Below are 23,119 nucleotides of genomic sequence, written 5' to 3' on the forward strand. Positions count from 1 at the left end.
GTTTGTGTCACAGGTCTGCTCAGTTGAATGAGTGGAATTGAAATGCTGAAAGGATTCTTATGTTCTCATAGCTACAGATGTTTGTAGAGAAATAGATTAGGTATCTTACATAAATTGTAATTTACACAGCCTGAGTTATATCTCACTGCTCAACTGCAGCTTTTTAACCTGGCCATCTATACAAATCAACACAATAGATCAATGTGTCTTTTATGGTTAAAATATCTAATGTGAGATTACTAGTATTAACACCAGACTCTGCAGCCTGTCGCAGCTTATCAAAGTTTGAGAAGCTGAAAATGCAGCAGCGACAACTGTAGGGAACTGTTTAAAAAACAAACCAACATTGAAAATCAAACTAGAGACAGACTACAGTACTTCCTCAGGGGTTGGTGGAGACCAAAGCAAAGCTAAATAGAGAGAACACATATTTCATGTGAATTAAATCATATTATATTTATGTCACATATAGCAGAATATATGTAATGATGTGTAAACAGAATAGCATGTTTGGTAGCATGTTGGTCGCTGGGCTGCACGTATTGTAACAGCCATAACAACTTATTTGCAAGTTGTGAGGGCACATTTTTTGACAGCAGTTTTGTAGACAAGTTTGGTTGACAATACAAACACTGTGCTTGGCCTCAGAGTACTGCATTACTTCATAGAAATGTAGTGGAATTTGTTTTTAAGTATGGTAATTAAAAATTTTAAGCTTTCTAAATAATATAAGTAGATATTGGTAAATTTTACAGTACTCAAGTATAACTACTTTGTTACTGTCCACCCTGGTCATGTATAAATTGGCTACTTCATATTTTTCAAATGATGACTTCATGGGCATGTATTATTTTCGCTGCAGCTTTGGAGGACATTGCATGACTGACATTTATTCCCTGGACTTTGTCATCACTGTCATTGTTAAACCACAAACCTTAACAGTTCACCTTGTGGAGATTTGTCCTAAATATCTGTCCCAGATAGGAAGTGAGTGCCCTTAATGTGACTTTGTTACCAGAGTTTATATTCACACAGCATGCAACACTAGTAGGCTACAAGCACACTGCACACACTCATGCACATGCACACTCATGCACATGCAGTTATAGAGCTATATGAGATAAGAAATACAGAATACCAAAATGAACTGCTTTAACATAGCCAGCTGTTTCATTGTCCCCTGCAGCCTCTATCTGTTTCTCTTTCTTGCTTGTCCTCGGAAACAATCTGCATAGTGTGGCTGAAAGAACGGAGGCGTTTGTTTGCGTTGAATGGAGGAAAAGCTGAGGGGTGGAGGGGTGGAGAGAGAGATGCTCCAGCTGTGGGGGAACAAGACAACACAACAGCATCTCACATGTGGGCGAGAGGGGTGGAGGGGGTGGTGGGCACCCAGGCTGTGGGGGCTGCACACAGTGGCATTGTTATGAAGGGGGGTGGGATGCAGCTGATAAGGTTGAGAGAAATGGATCATTCCCTCAAATCCTCCCCTCGGGAAGCCTTGACACAAAACACGCCTGTGGTTGTTTAAACTAGGGAATTCAAACGGGCCAGAAAAGTTTTTTTTTTTAAATCACAACTTTAGCTCGAGGTTTCACAAATATTTTCAGTAGATGAGGGAGAGAGGAAATGTTTATTTTAAGGATCATGCATCATCAGCTATACTGACGAAATCCACTGTTGAAATGTTAAGAATGCATCCGCACTGTAAATGTTGTAGAAGCAAAGATCAAGTCTTTTCATAAATGACAAGTTCATTTCATTATTATCACTTTTTAGTTCAACATCCTATTTCCACGCAGACTCTCTGTCAGAGTTTGTAACTCAGTGTACATAACAGAAAGGACAGAAACCTTATAGAACAAAAGAAGGTGGAAGGGGATCCCTCCTCCCAGAGACGAAAGACAAAGTTTATATATTTCAAAAAAGCTGCTTTGTTTCATATCATGATAAACTAATCCTTATCAATCCTGATAAAATGTTTTCACCAAACTTTAGGCCTGTAGTGGGATAACTGTGACTAAAGGCTGTTGTTTTATCAAATATCTGCCACTTATTTTCTTGATTGAACCTTTGAATATGTCAGACAACTCTTGAGACTCTTTTCACATGCTGTTTGATTTAGCAGACAACAATGAAAAACCAAAAACGTATTAACTATCGTGGATAAAAACTAAACTGGAAGCCACTTAGAATTTTAACTGAATGTTTAAAAAAAAGTTGGTTGTCTCAACATGCGGAGAAATGCACATACTATCTGGCTACATGAGGTCACTGTAAACCAATGGGGTGCCACAGACTTTGCGTCCCTACAGAAACTTGCACCGTGTAGTGTGCGGGGATGTTCGCAGCAGTCCGGCGCACATCCCTCACCTGCCTCAGCTCCTCTCCTCCGACTCTCAGCCTCACATCCTGTCTGAGAGGGAGAGGCAAAGGAGGAAGGAGCGACTTCACAGCATCGGGAGCCAACTTTAAACAACTTTAACACTGTTTGTTTTTTTGTTTTTTTTTACTTGATATCTTCCCATCGATGTTTTTTTTTTTTTTTAACCATCTGCCTCACAGGCTGATGGCTCTTTATGAGAGAGGGAACCAAAGTTTATTATGAAGCTTGTGGGTGCAGGAGTTTATGTGCGCCTGAAGAGAAATGTGTTAAAGGGGTTCTTCTGTGGACTTTTGTTAGTTTTTTTGTTTGTTTGTTTTGTTTTGTTACCTTAATTAAAAAGAAAAAAGAAAAACACCTCTGACTTTAGTTTTCAAGTTAAAGCGTGAATCACAGCGTCACTGGAGGCGCCTGGCCATAAGGGAATCCAGCGCCAAGTTGCTGAGCAGGAGAAAGGACTAGTTCTTGGCCAGCGGTGGATTTATGTAAACTAAAGAAAAGTCACGACGATTATAATCTGGATTCCGTGATGTATATGTGAAAGTTTCCCCGATCCGAATTGATTTCGTTCGGACAAGGGGAGACTTTCATGGATTTTTTATGTGGAACCCGCTAGGATGGACGTGGTAGATGAAACAGAAGCGTTACAGAGATTTTTTGAAGGTAAGAATTCCTGATAATTATAGGCCGATACGTGTGGATGTGTGTGTAGATGTGTTTGTGTTCCTGTGTGCTTGTGTGTATTGATACAGGTCATATCTCATCGCTCAGAAAAGTTTACGCAGATTTTTGTATAATTAACCCTTATATTTATCTTACCTATTCATATATACGCAGAATCACGCATGTCTTTTGTTTTACAACCTTTGATTGTTTTTAATGAGGAAAACATGGAATATATAATAAGTATTTTACCTGTTGCAAAGCCTCATTGTCTTGGTTTACAACTGCTGCATGTAGCCCACACATGACAGGTGGTTTACATCACCATGAACAAACAACATTTCAAGTGATCTTTTATGTGAAAGTTGCCCAAAAATTGATGTGCGCTCTGTTCTCCACTTTAAAAAAAAAAAAAATGCAAGAAGGCAGAAGGGTTACCGGGTGCAGGGAGCAAAAGTGCTGGTGATGGGTAACAGATCAAGTTAACGGGGAATCCTAAAAAAAAAAAAAAAAAAACGAGGTGGAGGAGGGTGGGTCTGAGGGTTGGAAGAGTGTAGGAATTTAAGTCAAGATAAATGGTGTGTTTTGCAAGGGGAACTGTGGCACAATGTGTGTGTGTGTGTGTGTGTGTGTGTGTGTGTGTGTGTGTGTGTGTGTGTGTGTGTGTGTGTGTGTGTGTGTGTGTGTGTGTGTGTGTGTGTGTGTGTGTGTGTGTTAAAGACAGACATGAGCGCTGTGAGTGATGTTGTGTTGATCATCATAAGGCAAACAACCAGGAATAGAAACAAAATAGCAGAAATGTGATAGTATTTTTTTTTTTTTTTTTAATAGTGGCTTTAGATAAGATTAGGATTTTGGTGTATTTCTTATTTGCAAGAAGAGTTATTTTTCCATGTGTATCTTATTATAATGTGCAATCATTTTCAGTACATCTGAGACTTGATGGTCTGGTCTTCGGTTAAGGAGTCTTAATCTGACAATATACACACAATTTACTATGCATTATTATTCCTGAAATGAATACAGCCATATAATACAATCACATTTTGTCACATTTGTTAAAATAGTTCTTACTGTGTCCTGTGATTTACCGCTTGCCACCGTTTTCACATCTTACTAATTAAAGAACTTAATGTCAAGTGTTACAGGAGAAGTCAAGTGCACATGAAAACACATACTGTGGTTTATGTATAATAAGTTATCTGCGGAGAGACTTAACACTTTATTATCGTATACACAGAGTGTTGACTAAAGTATACACAGCCATCCATGCCTGTCAGAGGTTCCTTGCCATTCTGGCAGGAATTTAGTGTGTTTACATTCTTGCTTTGGGAGTTGGAGAGATGTTCTTACTCTGGCGTTATTTCAGCCACTCTGGCTTGGACAAAAATGTCAACTTGTCCACAAGAGTTATACAGTAGGTGCCGCCTTAGATGCTTATTTTCCCATTTAACTTTTTCCCCCCTCCTCCTAAGTAAACTTAATGTAATCAAACTCTCAGATCACAGATTCGGGCCACGAGGTGATCAACCATGAATTTAAATAAGTGGCAAAAAGTGTTTTTTTTTTAAATCATTACGTCTTCAATTTCACATATCAGACAGTAAAAGTGTCCCTGTTTGTCTTGTCCTTTACCTGAAAGAAACACACATGCAGAATCATTCACACACACACACACACACACACACACACACACACACACACACACACACACACACACACACACACACCTAGAGAGAGAGAGAGAGAGAGAGAGAGATAGCACTATAATGGATATGGATGGATTTTGGCAGTGGTAAACTGTGTTTTAATAGGATTAGTGAAATATGTATACATTCACACTAATGCACAGTGTACATTCCTGGCATAGCCCTGGTGGCTGTTAAAACACAATGAGGTGAGACTGGTGTTTCTCCTCGGGTATTTGGTCTTCTCCAGGCTCTCGCTCTCTCTGACTCCATTAGAGTGACAGTGAGCAGACGGGGTGAGGAGGTGAGATAGTGCAGGCTCGCTGGCCTGTTGAGAGAAATGCAGCTAAACCACCAACCCCCTCAAAACTTGACCTTCTCCTCTCTGACTCACTTGGACAACAAACAGTTGTCCCACACTCACGGAGCCGTGCATGCACACACAAAGGACAATCACGTTTACCGCACTTATATTGTTTTATTCAAAATCATGGCCCATCCTTATCTAACTTTAACTCTGCTTGTCTTACACCTTGCAATAATTTGAAAATAGACCAGGTGGCGTATAGCTCTGAGCAGTCGTACTTCGAAACCTTGCAGTCTCATCAAAATCTAGCAACTAGTTATTTTTATTGTCAATTGATCTGCTGCTGATTATCCTCTCAGTAAATTGTTTGTTCATAAGCTATAACTAATGTTGATATGTATACGTAATGTCCATAAGCGTGTTGTAAAGTTCAAATGAGGCCTCAAAAGTTTCTTGTCCAGTGACTAAGAAGATACAGTCACATAAGAAAACATCTCCACAACTGAGAGATTCCAGTCACACTTAAAATTTTGATACAAAAAATATATTACTTGCACGCAAAGTAACGAACAGAGTAGCAAGCTAACAGACTGACCCACTAACAAGGACCCTGCTATAAAGCTGATGTTTAGCAGGAGTGTAGTGTATACCATGTCTACCATCTTAATTTAGCATCTTTTTAGAAAATTCAGATTAAAATTAGTAAATTAAACTGAAAATAGTGGTTGTACCAGAAACCCTCACAGTGATGGCTGAGGAAATGTCAGAGGATCAACAAAGTGTGTAGAATTCACTGTCTGAGTAGTTAGACAAAAATGTGTGCCAATCCTGTCGGTAGACACTGAGGAATTTCTGGGGGTAAAAAAAAAAAAAAAGACCTCATGGTGGCACTAAAGGAAAAGTCACTGGATCATCAAAGTCAACAGGATTCATCCTCTGTGAACCACGAATGTTGGTGAAAATTTTCATTTCAGCCCATTAAACAGTTGATGAGATATATTGTGGAACAGACTACAAGCTGTCAGTGAGGCTGAAAACCCTTCAATTTGAAATGAACATGTGTAGGTGGAAGATACTGTCAAACTGCCCAGAAATAAAACTTGGAGCATGTTCACCTCTGAGTTTGAAGCTGGATAAATCATGTTCTTACTCAATATTTGCCTTTGAAAGCTAAACAACTCCTCACCTGCATTACTAAATCAAAGTTCCTATTAAGACACATTGTGCTCCCCTGCGGTTGTGAATCATGCACAGCTTCCCTGATTTACGGAGTCAACAAATCAAATGGTTCATGAATTGCAGTCAGAAGAATGTATTGTTTTTGAGCAGCCAGGCTCACAGTGCTTAGGGGTGGGTTTGAGTTGTTCATGGTCGTACATCACTCCCATTAGCTCTGACTGCCAACTGAGATCTTCAGCCAGTGAATGTTGTTTATAGTTGAAACAGACTCTGTACGATTGATCGCCTTTTGTGTTCACATGTGTACAGAAACTTAAGTGGCTTTTATGAAAAGAAAAAAACCGCGATGTACAGATAAAGGGTGTAGCTGGCATCCTGGATGGCTGATCGTTCTGTGAGCTCCTTTGCTTCTCCAGTGTCCTTCTTCTTCTTGCTTTGTCTCTCGTCCAACACGCTCTACCAGTGTCTAGCACAGGCCCTCAAATTCAACCTCACATTTTCAGTGTTGCAGTTTTTTCCAGCCTCGCTCTGTGTCCCGGTCCCAGCCTTGTCACTCCTGTAATCTCCTGAGCCAGGTCCACCGGTGCGGCCAGTGCTTGTGTGCGACAAGGGCTGTGTGTGGTGGCCTGGTACAGCCCTTTCTCATGACTCGGGGAATAATCCTCATTATAACACTCCACGAGCCTTTCTCACACACGCTCACACACATACACAATATGCTTTTTGCACATAGGCATGCACGCGCAGACATACACACACACACACGCACACTTGTTACCCTGATCTGCGACTCTAAGGTCTGCAAAAGAAAGTCTTTCAGCCCGAGTAGGGAAACATGTGAAAAATAGAGAGGAATTGTTCTTCTCATCTTCTGTTTCAGGTGCTTTCATCTCAAGGACATCAACATGCTTTGGCTACGCGCAGGTACTCTGCCGCTCTGTCCGCTCTGCTTCTCTTTAGATGTGATTTATTAGTCCATGGTGTCTTAGCAATGCTCTTCACTCTTGTATCAGTAACTCTGTCTTGTAAACAAATGGAGGTCTATAACTCTCAGGCTATGTCAGACCAATCTTACACTCTCCTCCGTAGACTTGACACGTTTCTTTTTACAATCTGTGTGTACTTGTTTGTCTGTGTTAAGGATGATCACTGTAGACACAATGCTTGTGTTTCTAAACTGTCTAGACCAGCTGTGACATTGTTTGCCTTTGAATAGTGGTTGTATTGACATTATTGAGATATTTTTAAGTTTTACTTTGTCAGTATCTAGTCCAAAATACAGGGACATAGAGAGTTTAAAATTGCAGGACATAGACTGGTGGCACTTCACTTGTTCATAGGCAACTATCGTTATATGATATGTTGAATGATGCTTTTTAGATTTGTGTTGCAAAGCTTTTTGTTTTAAAATAATTTGTACAGCCTGTAATTTGATGTTAAGTGTCCTAGAGGCAGTGGTGACTGTCTACAGTAGTGTGTATATGTATTGCGGGACTGCAGCCAAGTTCATTCTGCCCTAACTGTTTGATAATCAGATGGACTTTGTTCCTCCTTTGTAAGAAACTCTACAAGTGTTTAATCATTAACACACATATGAGTGCTGTAGATTTTGTTTGGAGGCAAAAAAAAATTGTGAAAAAGTCGACATTACGTCCTAAAAGCTAATTTTTTAATCTTCATATTTATGTTAATTCAAAGTCGTTCTCTTGCCTTTCAGTGGCTTTGATAATATTTTATGGAAACTCAAAGACAAATACATTATAGACTATTATTTTGAAAAAATGCAAAAAAAAAGAGAGGAAAAGCTGTGCATTTAACTGAATGATATAAGTCAAGCCATGTTTAATGGGCACTCACACACTCAGCCCTCTGTTTGTGTTCATTTTAGATTATTACTGCGCTGACAACTCGGGCATTGAAATGGTGGAATAACACACACAAACAAGCACACACGCATACACACGCATGCACGCAAATGCTTACACACATATACACGCACACGCTCCCCTCTCAGCCCTAATCTCTCAAAAGGCCAGTCTGTATCGAAGTTGGACTGACAATCATTTCACTGTTTCTTGTTGAACACAGCTGGACAGAGAAAACACACAGAGGACAGGGAAATTTACACATCCAGTTCACAGCAAGTTAAACTTAACTGATTCAGTGATTTAATGGTTACAGTTACTTATCGTTCTCTTCTTATTTGCATTTAATCACTCCTCTAATTATAACTTTCCATCAGCCATTATGGCAGCGCTATTGTTCATAGATTATTACAGTGGTGGTGAAAATGTCTAAAAACAAAGTCTCCTCTCATCAAAGATGCTCATGATCAGCTGTAAAGTCCAGTCTGGGGTCTCGTTGCTCTTTTGACTCAGACTTGCAGTCAGGTCTTGACCATGTCCATTTAAACTTTTTGTGGTTTTGTTCTCTGATTCTGTTTTACAAAAAAAAAAAAAAAAATCGATTTCCACAATGTAGTTTCTCATTAACTGTATCTGCCCAATCAACTGTGTCGCTGTTAAGTTTGTGTTAGAGTTCATACTTACCTCAGTGATCTACTTTAGTAACAGAGCTTCTTTTCATAAGTAGCTAGTTGTGTTAGATAGAGTTTGGTAATGCAGCTTTAAATTTAGTTTAATAAACACGTGGTGCAGGTGGACAGATGAGTGGCAGCTATTAAAGTTTAAGAAGGTTTGTGTCCAGTGGTCCAATGTGTATTAAATTAAAACAGAAATCATAACTTTTATTCGAAGAGCGCAGCCTATTAGCAGCACACATCAGGTTAACCAGAGTTTGTTCCCAAGTATGGTAATGTCTTTCTTTACCTTTAAAAAAAAAAAATTATGCCAAGATCAGTTTACATATTTTTATCAAATGGGTAATCTTCGGTGAACATGTAGCTGACTACTTTAAAAATGGACACAAATGAGCCTTGATAGGGGACTTGGTTTTGTATCTAGGTCTTGAACTTCTGCCACTCTTGACTCTTGAACTCGGCTGTTCTCACTCTGGGACTCTTGGACACAAAGGCGGTCTTCACCACAGCCTCGATTCACATAGTCATGTCTCTGACGTCTTTGTTACAGGTTCTTCTACTATTCCATCCTTGGACATCAAACTTGCAGTCTTGTCTTTCTTGCCTTTGCGCTCCGCAGCCTCCGTCCTCCCTGCCCTCCCCTTCCATCTCTTTATTTTTCGTTATCAGGCCTGCCAGCTTAAATTTACTGCCTTTTTGGGTGGGGAGCACATCTGGATCTTATTTAAGGGGAACCATCCTGCTTTTCTCTCCTTGCATTGGCACGTATTAAAAGACATTTACCATCTGTTTCTGTTGAGCGAAGAAAGTCAGACAGTGTGAATGTGCTAGTTTTCTCAAAAGGACATGGAAATGAAAGGTTTTATTAGACATAACAATCTGTGGCCATTCTAAATCTGATTGGACAGGGACCAATGTGGGTTTATTGATTGATGGTTGTGGCTGACGTGTGTTGCTGTACACTGTCAACTTTTGGCTTGGGTGGGACAAAGCGCATTATTCACAAGATGATATAGTCCATTGAATCATTTGCGGTCAATGGTAGTAATGTGTGGAGAGGGTCAGAAGAGGGACTGGGACGTGAATATATGACATTTCTTTGGGGTTTCTAATAAGTGAAGCATTAGTAGAAGACAAAAAGAGGAAAAAAGATTTCATCTAATGCTAACACAAAAATTCCTCACATTCCCAACTGAGTAGCTGCTTAATCTATCAGAAAAGGGGTGTGTGTGTGTATGTGTGTGTGTGTGTGTGTGGGGTGGGGTGTGTGTGTGTGTGGGGGGGGGGGGGGGGTCGGGCAGAGACTAGGATTTGCCTGCCCACCCACTTTATATCAGGTCCTTACCCTCTGCTTCACACCCTCCGTCCTGCTCCCCTCTCTCTTCTCCCACACTCAACAGTGACTAAAGTTTTAATTTGTGTTGAATGTACTGTGGACAACAGAAGAAAACACTAGTTTAAAATAAGTGAGTTACTCTTTTCTGAATATATACAGAAGCAAGTGGTTGCTCCACATGTTGGTGTTTTAAAGATTAAGTGGGGTCATGTGTTTAGGATTTATGAGGCTTTGGTTTATCAAAGGGTGAAAATGACCCTGAGGTGAAGTAAGGGGAGGATTAGGAAATTATAAAATTACCATAATTCTGGCATCTTTTAGGAAAAATATAACAGTTTTTTTGGGGGGGGGACAGTTGATCTACAACATAGTATAACTATCAACTGAAGTAATTCCAGTCCATGTGTGTAACCAGCACTGAATCATCAGTATGTGATCTGTACTAACATAAAAAACCCATTGGTCACACCGGAAACCTCAATCTTTAAAGCCTGTGAGAGCGAGTCAGAGCTGAGCTTGATTATGTGAATGTCTATGAATATTAGACAAACTGTGTTTTAATACTGTATATTATTAGTGTATTCCTATGGGGGATTGTAACACCACAGGGTTGTGTTGAAACTGTAGAGCTGTTGTGTGTGTGGAGTTGCTGAAAGATTCACGTTTCTAATTCCCAGATGCTCTCCATCTCCCCCTCTGTGTTCCTGACCCTCCCTTCACCACAGGTCATGATATTACCAGTTCTCTGGAGCCAGCCAACATCGACACCAGTATCCTGGAAGAGTACATCAGCAAGGAGGACGATAGTACTGACATGTCAGTGGGGACTCCACACCAACCCAGCAACGTCAAAACAACATGCACCAACTGAATCAGATCATGTCGTTACAAAGGAATTTGTTTTTTCTGATAAGACTAATCCCTCTTTTTTCTTCCTCTTCTTTCTCCCAGCTGTTTCTCAGAGGTCCACAGCACCCCAGGACCAAATTACTCATCTCCCCAGGCAGGAGTGTCCTCCTCTGGGGGGTTGGTGTGTGGTGTGAGCCCCCCTATTCCCTTACGCCAAGGAGCCCCTCCGCCTGGGCCCCCTAACTGTCAGAACGCCTACCCCCCAGGTCCGTCCCTGGGCCTCCGACACAACTACCCCTGCCTGGGGCAGCAGCAGCAGCAGCAGCAGCAGCAGCAGCAGCAGCATCAGCAGCATCAGCAGCAGCAGGCTCACATCAAGCCAGAGCACAGGGGCCATTACGCTCCAGGGTGAGCTCAGTACCACAGAGGTGGACGGGGGCACAAGAAGGAGAAACTATCACAGGAGTTGATTCTTAGGAATGTTTGAGATACTGCTCTCAGCTCACGCATTTAACACGAAATCAGTCAGAAGTTACAGCAAATAATGCAATGTGTTTTTTTTGTAAGCACACAACGAAACCAGACACACACCCTACTACAGGCCCATTATGCAATCAATACTTGATTAAGCTTCATTTGTACAAACAAAACATTAGCTGGTCAAGAGGGGGAGGGAGACTGATAACAGACAGAGAGAGAGAGTCGAATTACATCTTGTGAAAAAAATCCTGACGCACACAAGCTTGTGTAAAGAACGTCTCCACTGACTCTGATCCCAAAGGAGAGTTTCTTCCTGAAATATGATGGTGGCGTAGAGATTAAGAATATTACAGGACAGGCTTTTCAACTTGAAGCATGGTATTACAGTAATCGACTAATATCTTTGGCTTTGAAATAGTGAAATATTGAAATAGTATTATTGTTTTTGTGGATGTAACATGTACTGCTTTGTGTTGTCTTTAGGACACTACCTGAATCCCCCCCAGACTCCAGCTCAGAGCCATACTCTCCACAGCAAGTGAATGGTGAGTAACAGACACTTTTTCCTCCCCATTGTGAAAAAATGTGCACCTTAATCCGTCGATTGCACTCTGACACTGAGTCAGAGGGAGTTACTGTAAGTATTCAAGGTGTATGTGGGTCACAGCAACCTCCCTGCTTTAGTCAATATCTGTTACTCATCACTTTATTGTTTTGGAGCAGGTGGGGAGAAAATCGAGCTCATATGCAAACAAATCAATGTATGAAGTCACTAAAGACGGCTTGTGCCCGCCATTTGTTGATCGACAGTTAACATGCACCGTCAAGATAATAGATTTTATCATTTAATTTCAACCAAATCTTTAGTCTTTAGTCTTTGGTCCCATTTTGAATGCTTTGTCAAAGAATGAAGCAGTTGAACGACAACAGCAGTTGTAGCCATTTTGTGCCTCTTGCTGCTCGCACACCTGTGTTGGTCTTACCCATTAGGAAAAAGGTGTGGAAGAGTGTTATCTGATCGGCATCACTCCCAGGCTAAAACAGTGGAAAGTACCTTTAGATGAAATCAGAAGAGAGCTGAATAAATGAGTTAAATAAAATGTGAAACACTGAGTTGCTTTTCTATGTGCCAACACAATTGTGTAACCACGGTCCTTGTTGTGTCCTTTAGATCCTCACATGATCAGGACCATGACACCAGAGAACATGTGTCACATGACTCCGACGCCACCCCTCCCACCACACGGCCACTATCCCAGCATGCATCGGGACATGTACCTGAAGCCCGAGCCCATGATATCACAGTATTCTATCGGCCCGGCCACGAGCGGAAGTGGAGACATGCAGCAGACGCAGATGCTTCATCAGCTGCTGCAGCACCCCCAGGGCCAAGAGTGAGTCATGAAGTTATACAGGAGGGAGATAGAAGAAGAAAGGGAGGGAGCGGGATGGGTTTTTTTTGGGAAGTTTTGATGGAACAAAATGATTGGATGTTTTTGGAAGTTTTGACCATGTTTCCATTTCCTCCCACAGCGGCATCCCTGTTCACCAGGCCAAGAAGAGGAAGCACTCTGACTCTCCCAACAGCACCCTCAATTCCCAAATCCTCACAGGTATCATCAAACAAGAACCAGGTAGGCAGGCATCTTTCTTCTCTTCCTCATCTCCTCTACCTCATCCTCACCTGCTCTTACCCTCTACCCTTCAACTCTCAAACAGAAAAAGACAGTTGTGCACATTTCTTAAAATTTGTTGGTCTCCTTTTAATCGCTGCTATTTCAAACTGTTTGTCGCAGGTTTAATGCAGGATGCAGACAACTCGTACTTGGACCCAAACTATCAGTGCATTAAGTGGCAGCCTCACCAGCAGAACAAGTGGACACCACTTTATGACGCAAACTGCAAAGAGCTGTGGGTGGCATTTGTTTTGACATACCTGTAATTCTTGAGGTCTTTATTTGGGGACAAAAAGAGCTAGAGAGTCAAAATGAAAGCAGTTATAATTGGTTCAATGGATAATTCAGCAAAGTGTACGGGGGGAGCGGCTGAGGGATAGCAGGGTTGCAGAGTTCTACGAATTCCTTAGAAGTGAGCTGTGCGGGGGAGTGAACGAGCACAGGGTTTCGTGAAGAGGGGGTAAAGGGATAAATTAGTGTGCACCAACTTGTGCTATTGCAATGCCAAAATGAAAAGAAGTATAGATAGCGAGGAAGGTTACAATGAACTCACAAAACCTTGCAGATTTGTTATCACAACCACCTGACTGCCCATCACAACTTGGAGCACACCACACCTAAAAGATAGATCTAAGTCTTTCAGAAGATCCACCAAAACAGAGATCCAAGGGTCCCTCTGGGGTGTGCAGGTTTTTCAGCGGTCCCAAACAATGATGCAAAGTTTATTTGACTATAATGTTACTGATTAAAAATTGGCATTTCCAAAGAATAATAGAATTGAAGGTTTTACAATGTTCATTATGAACCAAAATGTCGATGTCTTCAGCATCCAGCACAAAATACATACGGTCCATATGTTTATCTCTGTAGGTGCTTGGACCCTAAGTAGCCTCTGTAAAAGAGCAGAGAGTCTCCCCCTAGTGAAACATTTGACTTACAGCAAATGCGAGTTCACCTATGTTTCCTATCCACATTACTCATGCCACCATCTCTTTCTCCGTCTTTAGTCCAATGCCAACCTACCGTGTTGATGCTGACAAGGGCTTCAACTTCTCCTTGGCTGATGATGCCTTTGTTTGCCAGAAGAAAAATCATTTCCAGGTCACAGTATACGTAGGCATGCTGGGAGACCCCAAGTACATCAAGACAAGTGACGGCCTGCAGCCCATTGACTGCTTCTATCTCAAACTCAATGGGGTAAAGGTGAGTGAAGACAAGATGAACATGCCATCAATGTGACAGATAATCATGAACTCTACTGTGTATTTAGTATACTATATATGTCCTCCGTAGGTGGAGGCCATGAACCAGTCCATCAGTGTGGAGCAGTCACAATCTGACCGCAGCAAGAGACCCTTCAAGCCAGTGCTGTGAGTCTGAACACTTTAAAAAAAGATTTTGCTCATACTGTATGAACACTGAAACTTGCAGTAATCACCCTGTCTTTTATATGAGCCATTAAAACCCTTACTTCATTTTAGGTAACAGAGGAAAAAATGCATATTATTGAGTAATTTATAAATTTAGGAATTCATTTGAAGTTAATATGAGGCTATACCGAAATGCTGATGAGTGTTAAAGCCTCATATTCCCCTCTTAATGAGATTATGGATTTTGTCTCCCAACATTTACACTGAAATAATGTAAAGAGTCTGAATCTGAATGACCAGCATGCAGCATGACCAAGTAAAAAGCTGTTTCCATGTTCTTGTGTGCACCTGATACACACTTGAAAAATTGTGAGAAACAGCCTTAGAAAGACATTTCTGCATCATTTCTATTATTTTGTTGCAGCGTCACCTTGCCCCCAGAGCAGGTCACAAAGGTCACAGTGGGGCGGCTTCACTTCAGTGAGACCACAGCCAATAACATGAGGAAGAAGGGCAAACCAAACCCTGACCAGAGGTGACACTCACACCGTCACATCATCATCGTCATCATGTGATTCACTCCAGTCATCACATCCTCTTCTGACGTATTCTTTTTTTGTCATGGCAGGTATTTCATGCTGGTGGTGGCGCTGCACGCTCAGTCCCACAGTCAGAGCTTCACTGTGGCTGCTCAAGTGTCTGAGAGGATCATCGTCAGGGTAACGTCTGGCCATGTCTGTCTGCCTCCTACAACAATCATATCCCTTGTTAATGTGACACCTTTCACTTAGACTACTGCACACAACTTTAAAATCACTTTGTAGATCTCAACATCCTCTCCATCTTCTCTCTTTTCATTAGTTTCATCTGCTTAGCTGCGATCCCCAGCACACTTGCACAACCCAAAATTCACAGTTTAGTCAGAGTTCAAACTATCACACAGGGCATATTGTTGCTGTCCTGTAGACACCATGTAGCCTACCTTGAAAACAAATAATTCACAAGGTTTTAAATTCTTTATTTAGATCAAGAATTGGGAAAATGTTTTGAATATATAAAGTAAAATCTGCAGTTTTCATTTTAAAACTCACCATATTTGGAGATACATGTTTTTCACTGGACAGCGATGGTATTGCATTTGCTGCAGATGTGTAAAGCACTAAATAACCATGTATAGTTAACTGCATGTACCCTATAAATATTTGAAGAACTGTTTGAAAGCTACACACACGTTTTTATTTACCATTGGTCTGCTTAAATGGCAAATTTATGCAGTGACTAATGTATAAAGTTTTTTACATCTTATACTGGTGTGAAAAGAGCAGTTCTACATTTTGTGAACTATGCCTATTTGCTTTCTTTCATCATACTGTATCTCTGCGATCAAAATGTGACTGTACAATGCAGCCAGTTAGCTTAGTTAGCTTAGAGTTAGCGTTACAGTCGGCACAAACTACAGACGTGGAAACAGAAAAAAGCAACTTCAAATAGGCATACTGTCAAACTATCAACAAAATTATTGATCTTATGTCACTCTCAACAAGAATGTAAATAAGCATATTTTACCAAAATGTCAAATTATTCCCTTAAAAATAATGCAATTATTTTCATATATGAATGTTTTTAGCATATTTTTTTGAAATATCTGAACCACAGTGTCTCTGTGCACTGTCTCTCTGCTACAGGCATCCAACCCAGGCCAGTTTGAAAGTGACAATGAGGTGCTGTGGCAGCGCGGCCAACTACCAGACTCAGTCTACCATCATGGGAGAGTCGGTATCAACACCGACCGGCCGGACGAGGCCCTTGTCGTCCATGGCAACTTGAAGGTCATGGGCTCCCTGGTGCACCCATCTGACATCAGGGCCAAAGAAAATGTCCAGGAGGTCAGGATGACACTCAGTGTGTATGTAGGCTATATGGGTGTGTGTTTGTGTGTGCATGCATGTGTTTCCAGGCCGTCAGTGTGTCGTTGCGTGCCTCGTGCTTGTCATCATGCATCATGTCATACAGAGGCCCATGCCCCGCACAGTTCCCTGACTGTGCAGTTCACTTTTAGTTTTGTCCTGTCATTATACTTGATCTAAGCATTTTCATCTGCAACACGAACATTGTGTTTTCATGCCATCTGCATGGGTGTCATTGTCATTCTGCCTGTGTGTAGGTGGACACCACAGACAATTTGAAACGGATTTCTCAGATGAGGCTGGTCCATTATCAGTATAAGCCTGAGTTTGCTGCCACCGTGGGCATAGAGAACACTGCAGAGACTGGTAACAACTTCATTAATAACATTTGCTAAAATGTAAATGTTTAGCTCCATCATCTCATTTCCTTGTACCCTGTATATCATGTTTTCACCTTAATGCCTTTACTGTATGTTTTATCTGTCTTAAGCTCTATCTGCATAGTTATGCATGCATGTCCTGTATGCTGCCATGCTTTGCTGCTCTTTTTCCCATCAACATTTGTTATGTCCTGCTGCAGGAGTCATTGCTCAGGAGGTCCAGCAAATCCTGCCCGAGGCAGTAAAGGAGGGGGGCGATGTGGTGTGCGCCAATGGAGAAACTATTCCCAATCTGTTAGTCGTCAACAAGGTAATGAACACACACCCAGCTACACACACACCGACAGACTTTACGTCTAAACCAGACACTAACAGCTGTCTCTCTGATTGCAAAGGAACGCATCTTCATGGAGAACGTGGGGGCGGTGAAGGAGCTGTGTAAGCTCACAGACAACCTGGAGACCCGTATAGACGAACTGGAGCGCTGGAGTCGCAAACTGGCGAAGCTGCGTCGTCTCGACAGCATGAAGAGCACTGTGAGTGGAGGCACTGTCAGGTGAGAGCAATGACTAATCGCTAACAGATTCAGGCTTCGAGGTGAGCGTTACATGTGGACAGAAACCATCTTAAATATGTTGACAATAAGTTACATGTTTCTTTTTGTGTGTGTGTGTGTGTAGCCAATCAGGGAGCTATTTTAGCAGGACAGGTAGCGGCCCACTCAAGAAGAAGACGGTCAGACCTGGAAGCAAGGTCTGTGATGATGCTCTGTGTGTTTCACTCTGTGTCACTTTACAGCAGGACACAGAGCGTTTTATTTTTACTCTTTTTTATTGCAGAACTCATCTGCAGATCAAGGCTGCATCAGTCAGAGGTTCATGCAGGGGACCATCCTGGCACTGGTCGTTGTTATGGCCTTCAGGTTAGACAGATAATGATGTGTTTGAATGCATAGTGCTGAGGAATGAGAGTAATCATACGATAATCTTTATTTGTTTCTCCCTACAGTGTCATTTCCATGTCCATCCTATACGTGCTGACTCTTCATCACAGAGGAGACGTCGCAGAGAAAAACCTGTATGTGCTTTTGATGAGATCAGGCACTTGTTGCTTTAATCACTTTTCCACTTCTCTTCTGCGATATCTCCTAGAATAATCCCATCTGTGCCTGCTTTTTGTAGTTTTGTTCCTTCCTGTGTTCTCTACATCTCTTGGATGCCCATCTTCACTGCCACTGTAACTCTCTGTCCACCTGTCTGCCCCTGGTACGCTTTCAACCTGTCTTTCTGTCTACTTTTTCAGCCTTATCTTTGATTGTTTAGTTGGGCGGTTCTTTTGTTGAAAGTAGATCTACTGTAGGTCATGACTCAATAACTGAATACCTTCAAATTCATTAGCATCCATGTGCGTTAACTAAAGCATAGTCTCCACCTGCTGAACTGCTTTGTCTGACTTGTGCAGGTCCAGAACTGCACTTGGATCTTCACACAAGAGTCCACTTACACCACCGTCCACCACCCCTGCACCTGGTGAGTGGAGGTCTTAACAAAGTAGCCTGAAAGTTACATTTAGTTTTGATGTTGCTACATAGCTGGCAATAGCATTATCTGCTGTTTATTGGCCAGTCTAGAAGAAAAGTTGCAACCCCAGTGCCAAACTTCATTCCTTTACTTGCTAAGTCTCCAGTGTGAGAAATCAACACGGATGTTTTGTTTATCACATATTTTCTTCCACTGAAGTAAGAATTTCATTCACCTCTGAATAGTGACTCACTGTGGCCTCCAGTCTGCCCTGAAGACGTAGCACTGACATAGCAGAGTAGTGTACACAGGCCCTAGGAGCTCATCACACTGCAACTTAAGAAAAATCATGCAAAAACTCAAACAACAAAAACAATAACATAAAAAGAAGAAAGTGATGAATCTGCTGTGATGCACTTGTGCAATGCTTTTAACCTCAAAAGTGACAACTGGGCGTCAGACAACAGGCCAGCCCCAGCCAGGTTCATCCCTTTTTAATGTTCCCTGGAAACATTTCCGTCATGTTGTAGAAATGAATTTACAGCTACACATTCAGCAGCACTGGAAACTTACAAACATCCCCTTTGACAAGCTCATTCAAAATAAATGGGTGAATTTACATTCTACAAAGATCTGACCATTTTCTCTCATTGTCTCCCAAATCCTGTAGCTTGCTGTTCAACCACAGCCGTAAGCAACCAATCAACTACACTTTTGACTCAGAGTATCAACGAATCCGCAACAGGTAAGTCAGCCAATATGAGACGTGTTTTCATACATTATTAATTTGTCCTCAGCGGACCTTAATCGTCCTCATTCTGTAGATTTAGGCAGCCTGGTTCCCACACTGGGCACTATTCTGAAGAAGGGCAAGTCCAGAATGATGGACAAGGATGGCCACAGCAGAAACAGACTGACTCACACCTCAGCTCCCTTGTACTTTGCCAAGTCCAAAAAGCCAGCCCCTACAGACCTGGATGGAGCGGGAGCAACCAATCGCCTGCCCGGGGGTCAGCCAGTGCCACGTAGACAACGCAGCCTATATGCAAGGGGTAAATCTACAAACACATCCCAGACATAGCACTTTCTTCACACACATAATATGCAGTATGCACACACAGTAAAGCCCTTTGTTTGACAGCAGCAAACAAACCTTGTCCACATACTGTACAGAGGAATGTTATTGCTCATAACGCAGCTTCTCTCACTTTTGCAGGAGGAAGGTCAGCTCCCTCTCTGACTAGTCTGCATATTGTAGAGACGAACCAAGAGATCACAGCACAAAGTTGTGCAACACCCAAGAGCTGCAGGTAAATATTGACCTACTGACCCAAAGAAATTCATGACAATTTCAAGGAAAAACCAAATATAGTTGTCCAAGTAACCACAAGCAGCCAGAGTAACTTGTGTGTCTGCCTAGGCTGTGGGTCAAACTCCATTCCTCCAAAATGATGGCGGTGAAGTCATATTAAACCTCCCACAGGTGTTCATTTGTGTCAGAGTTTGACTCCATACTAATACTACTTTTGTCTGTGTTGACTTTAGCTACACAGTATCGCTCCATGGAAAAAGAAATTCCTCCCTCTCACAAATCACTTTGTACATGACGTGAGTACACAACGCTCACACCTTCTGTGCGCCTACACACACACAAAGCTGACACTTAATTTTACCTGTTTAAATTAAATTCTCTGAAAGAACTATGTAACTTGACGTTAACAGAGAGCAGTATTAAACTACTGTTTTACACTTTCACTTAATTAATTTATATTGATCGCTCTGCACATGCAAAACTTGTTCAAAGCCAATGATACATTTCAACATACTTTGTATGAAGAATAATGTTTTCATCATAAATTGAGGTTTAAATTGCTGGTTTTGATTTGGGTTTAAGTGGTTCTTTCAAAGAAAACCCACTAGAAATCATTAACTGCTTTAAACTCCAAACATCACTTATCTCTATTTTCCCTATGATGCATTCCTGGTTAACTTTGAAGAGATTACCAATTAAATTAAATACCAATTCACTGCAGATCCACAAACAATGTGTGGGTGCAGCAATGTGGAGCCACCAAGGGACGTTTATGCCCCAACCACACAGAGGCAGAGCTGTTTGGGGGCCAGAGTACATCAACAAAGGTATATTATAATATATTAAATCATAAGTCATAATATAATCAAAGCATACTCCTTTATTTTGTCATTTTATGCTACTATGTGAAACTAGCATTATTATTTGTCCAATCATATTCCCCTGATAGTAGTTTAAATAACTCATTTTACATTTTCTTCTTTTCTCAAAGGGGACTCGTCACCTGTGGTCAGTGCCTGTGCTGTCTTTCCAGGACATCACCTATCACTTCCGTGTTTCCCAGTCTGTGAGTAAACTTGTCAGAATACACAGAATGAGGACAAACATGGTTTCTCGCAGTCTTTGGATTCATTTATTGAAGTGTTTGGTTTGAGTAGACTTAATGATTTCCTTCTCCACATGTGTTTCACTGACAGAGTGAAGTGAGCTGTACCACTGAAGGGGAAACCTCATCATACTCCGACTACCATTTTCTCATTCAGAGCAGCTGTGTGTGAGGAGGAAGACGACGTGTCCCAAGTGCCTTTAAATATGCCACATTTCTATGTTGTGGCTCCATTTATACGCTGTTGTGATGGGAAACGGTTTCGTCTCATTCCTGTATATTGTTTTTAAAGAGATTTAATACAGAAAAAACTATATACCACTGTCCCAACTGTAATCCCCTCCACGCATTAAGACATCTCTTTTTGCTGTGATCACTGGAGTTTCACACTGTTTAAGTTTCTTTTTTTTTATTTCTATCACTGAAAATGTTTTAGACTGTTGTAATTGACGACTGTGTTGTGCCACTGTTAACTGCTATTGTTAAAGTAACGCCTGTGAGTTTATAGCTCACTTTATTACTGATCAATGTCTTCCATACTTAATATAAGCCATAATTACTTTATTAGTAGACTTCATGTTTCTAAATCAAGTCCAGGCTAAGATACGGTAGAGGAGACCGCACACATTTTTTTTTTTTAGTTTTGTAATACTATAAGTCTGTATGTACAATGATGCCAGTGTCAACTGAAAACACAACAGTTTCAAATAGTTTTATACACTGGAGCAAAGCTCATTGATTTCTGCTGAAGGGCTCAGTGAATGGTTGCAACTCACATCGAAAATATACCTCAGTAGTGAACACTGGCTAATCCTGGGTCTCTACAGTGGAGCTTTGTGTCCGAGACTGCTGCAGCCGGCCAGACTGTCTGCTGTCTCCTCATGCAGCATCAGACCCAACACTGTACAGAGAGGAAAATTCTGTGCATGTGAAAATTGGATGAAATATCCAATTGTTTTTTTTCTTATGTTTATGCAAATGCATGAAACTAAAAGGAAATCCTCATGAGCACTCCTTAAATGAACGCGTCCATTTCAGCAGATTCACTGGATGACTAAACAAATCACTGGAAATGAACATGTAGGAACACTGACAGCTCTTGGCACCTGATAGTGGACATGCAACAAGTCCAACACTGACAATATTTCAAGAAACACTGGAATAGCTCACACTGTATTTTGCTAACTGGACAAAATGCTGGTAAGGCAATAAATGGCATTTATCATTTCAGGTGCACACCCAATCATTTCTCTAAAATGATACAGCTCAGCTCACAGTAAACAAAATACCTTGTAACTGAACTTAGTTACGCACACTGCAGAGACAAAAATTGGGCATAATACACTGGACATTTTCATGTATATCTCTGGATGTTTTTGAATACTTTTGCTGTGCCTAAACAATTAAGATGCAGTGATAACTCTTTTGATGTAACTGAAATGTATAATGTTTTCTTTCCTGTCATTATTTCTTGTTTTAAAAGCATTGCTCACTTACTTACACCAGCATACTTTTGTAATTTTTGTCAACATCAAATACATATTACACATGTGCCTTATTCAGAACAAAAAAACATGTGCATCTCAAATGTAAAATCAATATTATAAGAAATATAGGAGAAACAGCCATCTGACAAAAGTTTATGGAATTTATCATAATATGAAGACATTGTGTAATATTTTAGTATGATTATTACGACTTAAAGTGGGTATAGTGTACTATTTTTTAGCTTATTTATAAAGCACCAGCTAGCATAATGAAACCACTGTAGCACTTTTTGCATTGTATATATGAACTGCTCACTGCTCTATCCAGTGCACCAGACTGGTTTCAAATACTCTGGTAGAACTGCATTACATGTAATTGTATAGCTTCATTTTGTTACTACCACTGCTACTTTTTATCTGATGTGTTTTATCGAAATTGTTTTTATAGTTGTTGTTGTTTTTGTGTGTGTGTGTGTGTTTTGTTTTGTTTTGTTTTTTGGTTGTTTTATTGTCAATAATATTTTAACTTGTAGCTATTGGAGCCCAGAGATGATTGATAAGCATGAAAACACACAAAATTCCTTTCCTTATTTCATCACTGTTTATTTTGTGAAAATGCCATAACACTACAACTCATTGCATACTTTAATATCGCAACTTTTTACTTTTTAGCACATTTTACCAGTACATTTGCAAAGCCTTTGTCAAAATTATGCTGTAATACTATGAATGCAGTAAATAAATTTGTGATTGAACTGTGGGTCCTGGTCCTGTTTGTTGAAAAGCAGTCAGTTGCTCAATCTGTCCATTAGATGGCAGCCAAGGATATATTAACAATGTTCAAAATCCAAAATAAACTGACTTTTTAAAAATACATTTCCTTATTATACGCACACACTTTGACTAAGTAACATATTGAATACACTATTTCAATTGCAAGT

At 40.9% G+C, this 23,119-nt stretch overlaps 1 protein-coding gene across 13 annotated transcripts; it reads left to right on the forward strand.

The window, feature by feature from the left end:
• Positions 1-2,331: 2,331 nt before the first annotated feature.
• myrf (myelin regulatory factor) lies at positions 2,332-22,933 on the forward strand. Of its 13 annotated transcripts, none has more exons than XM_085778978.1 (27): positions 2,332-3,043; positions 10,818-10,908; positions 11,044-11,349; positions 11,905-11,966; positions 12,593-12,815; positions 12,955-13,055; positions 13,218-13,332; positions 14,105-14,300; positions 14,391-14,467; positions 14,892-15,002; positions 15,096-15,201; positions 16,153-16,353; positions 16,632-16,740; positions 16,955-17,064; positions 17,150-17,310; positions 17,435-17,507; positions 17,594-17,676; positions 17,763-17,831; positions 17,936-18,019; positions 18,216-18,283; positions 18,945-19,019; positions 19,099-19,326; positions 19,491-19,584; positions 19,820-19,882; positions 20,308-20,413; positions 20,578-20,652; positions 20,783-22,933. In XM_085778978.1, the coding sequence occupies exons 1-27, from the start codon at positions 2,998-3,000 to the stop codon at positions 20,861-20,863; spliced, it is 3,114 nt and encodes a 1,037-aa protein (XP_085635104.1). In that variant the 5' UTR covers positions 2,332-2,997; the 3' UTR covers positions 20,864-22,933. The 13 variants fall into 13 exon arrangements, with proteins under 13 accessions (XP_085635104.1, XP_085635109.1, XP_085635105.1 ...); XM_085778983.1 differs by having other exon boundaries at positions 2,335-3,043; positions 12,955-13,034; positions 15,096-15,186; XM_085778979.1 differs by having other exon boundaries at positions 2,337-3,043; positions 15,096-15,186.
• The last annotated feature ends 186 nt before the right edge of the window (positions 22,934-23,119 follow it).

This window comes from Trachurus japonicus, chromosome 6 (genome assembly GCF_045865225.1).
Source record: "Trachurus japonicus isolate A0001 chromosome 6, Traja_1.0".
NCBI lineage: Eukaryota > Metazoa > Chordata > Actinopteri > Carangiformes > Carangidae > Trachurus > Trachurus japonicus.

Coding starts and splice junctions, on each gene's coding strand:
- myrf (XM_085778978.1), top strand. CDS start 2,998: ATGGACGTGGTAGATGAAACAGAAGCGTTACAGAGATTTTTTGAAG. Junction 15,003..15,095: donor AAACCAAACCCTGACCAGAG/GTGACACTCACA, acceptor TTGTCATGGCAG/GTATTTCATGCTGGTGGTGG. Junction 18,020..18,215: donor TGTCCACCTGTCTGCCCCTG/GTACGCTTTCAA, acceptor TGACTTGTGCAG/GTCCAGAACTGCACTTGGAT.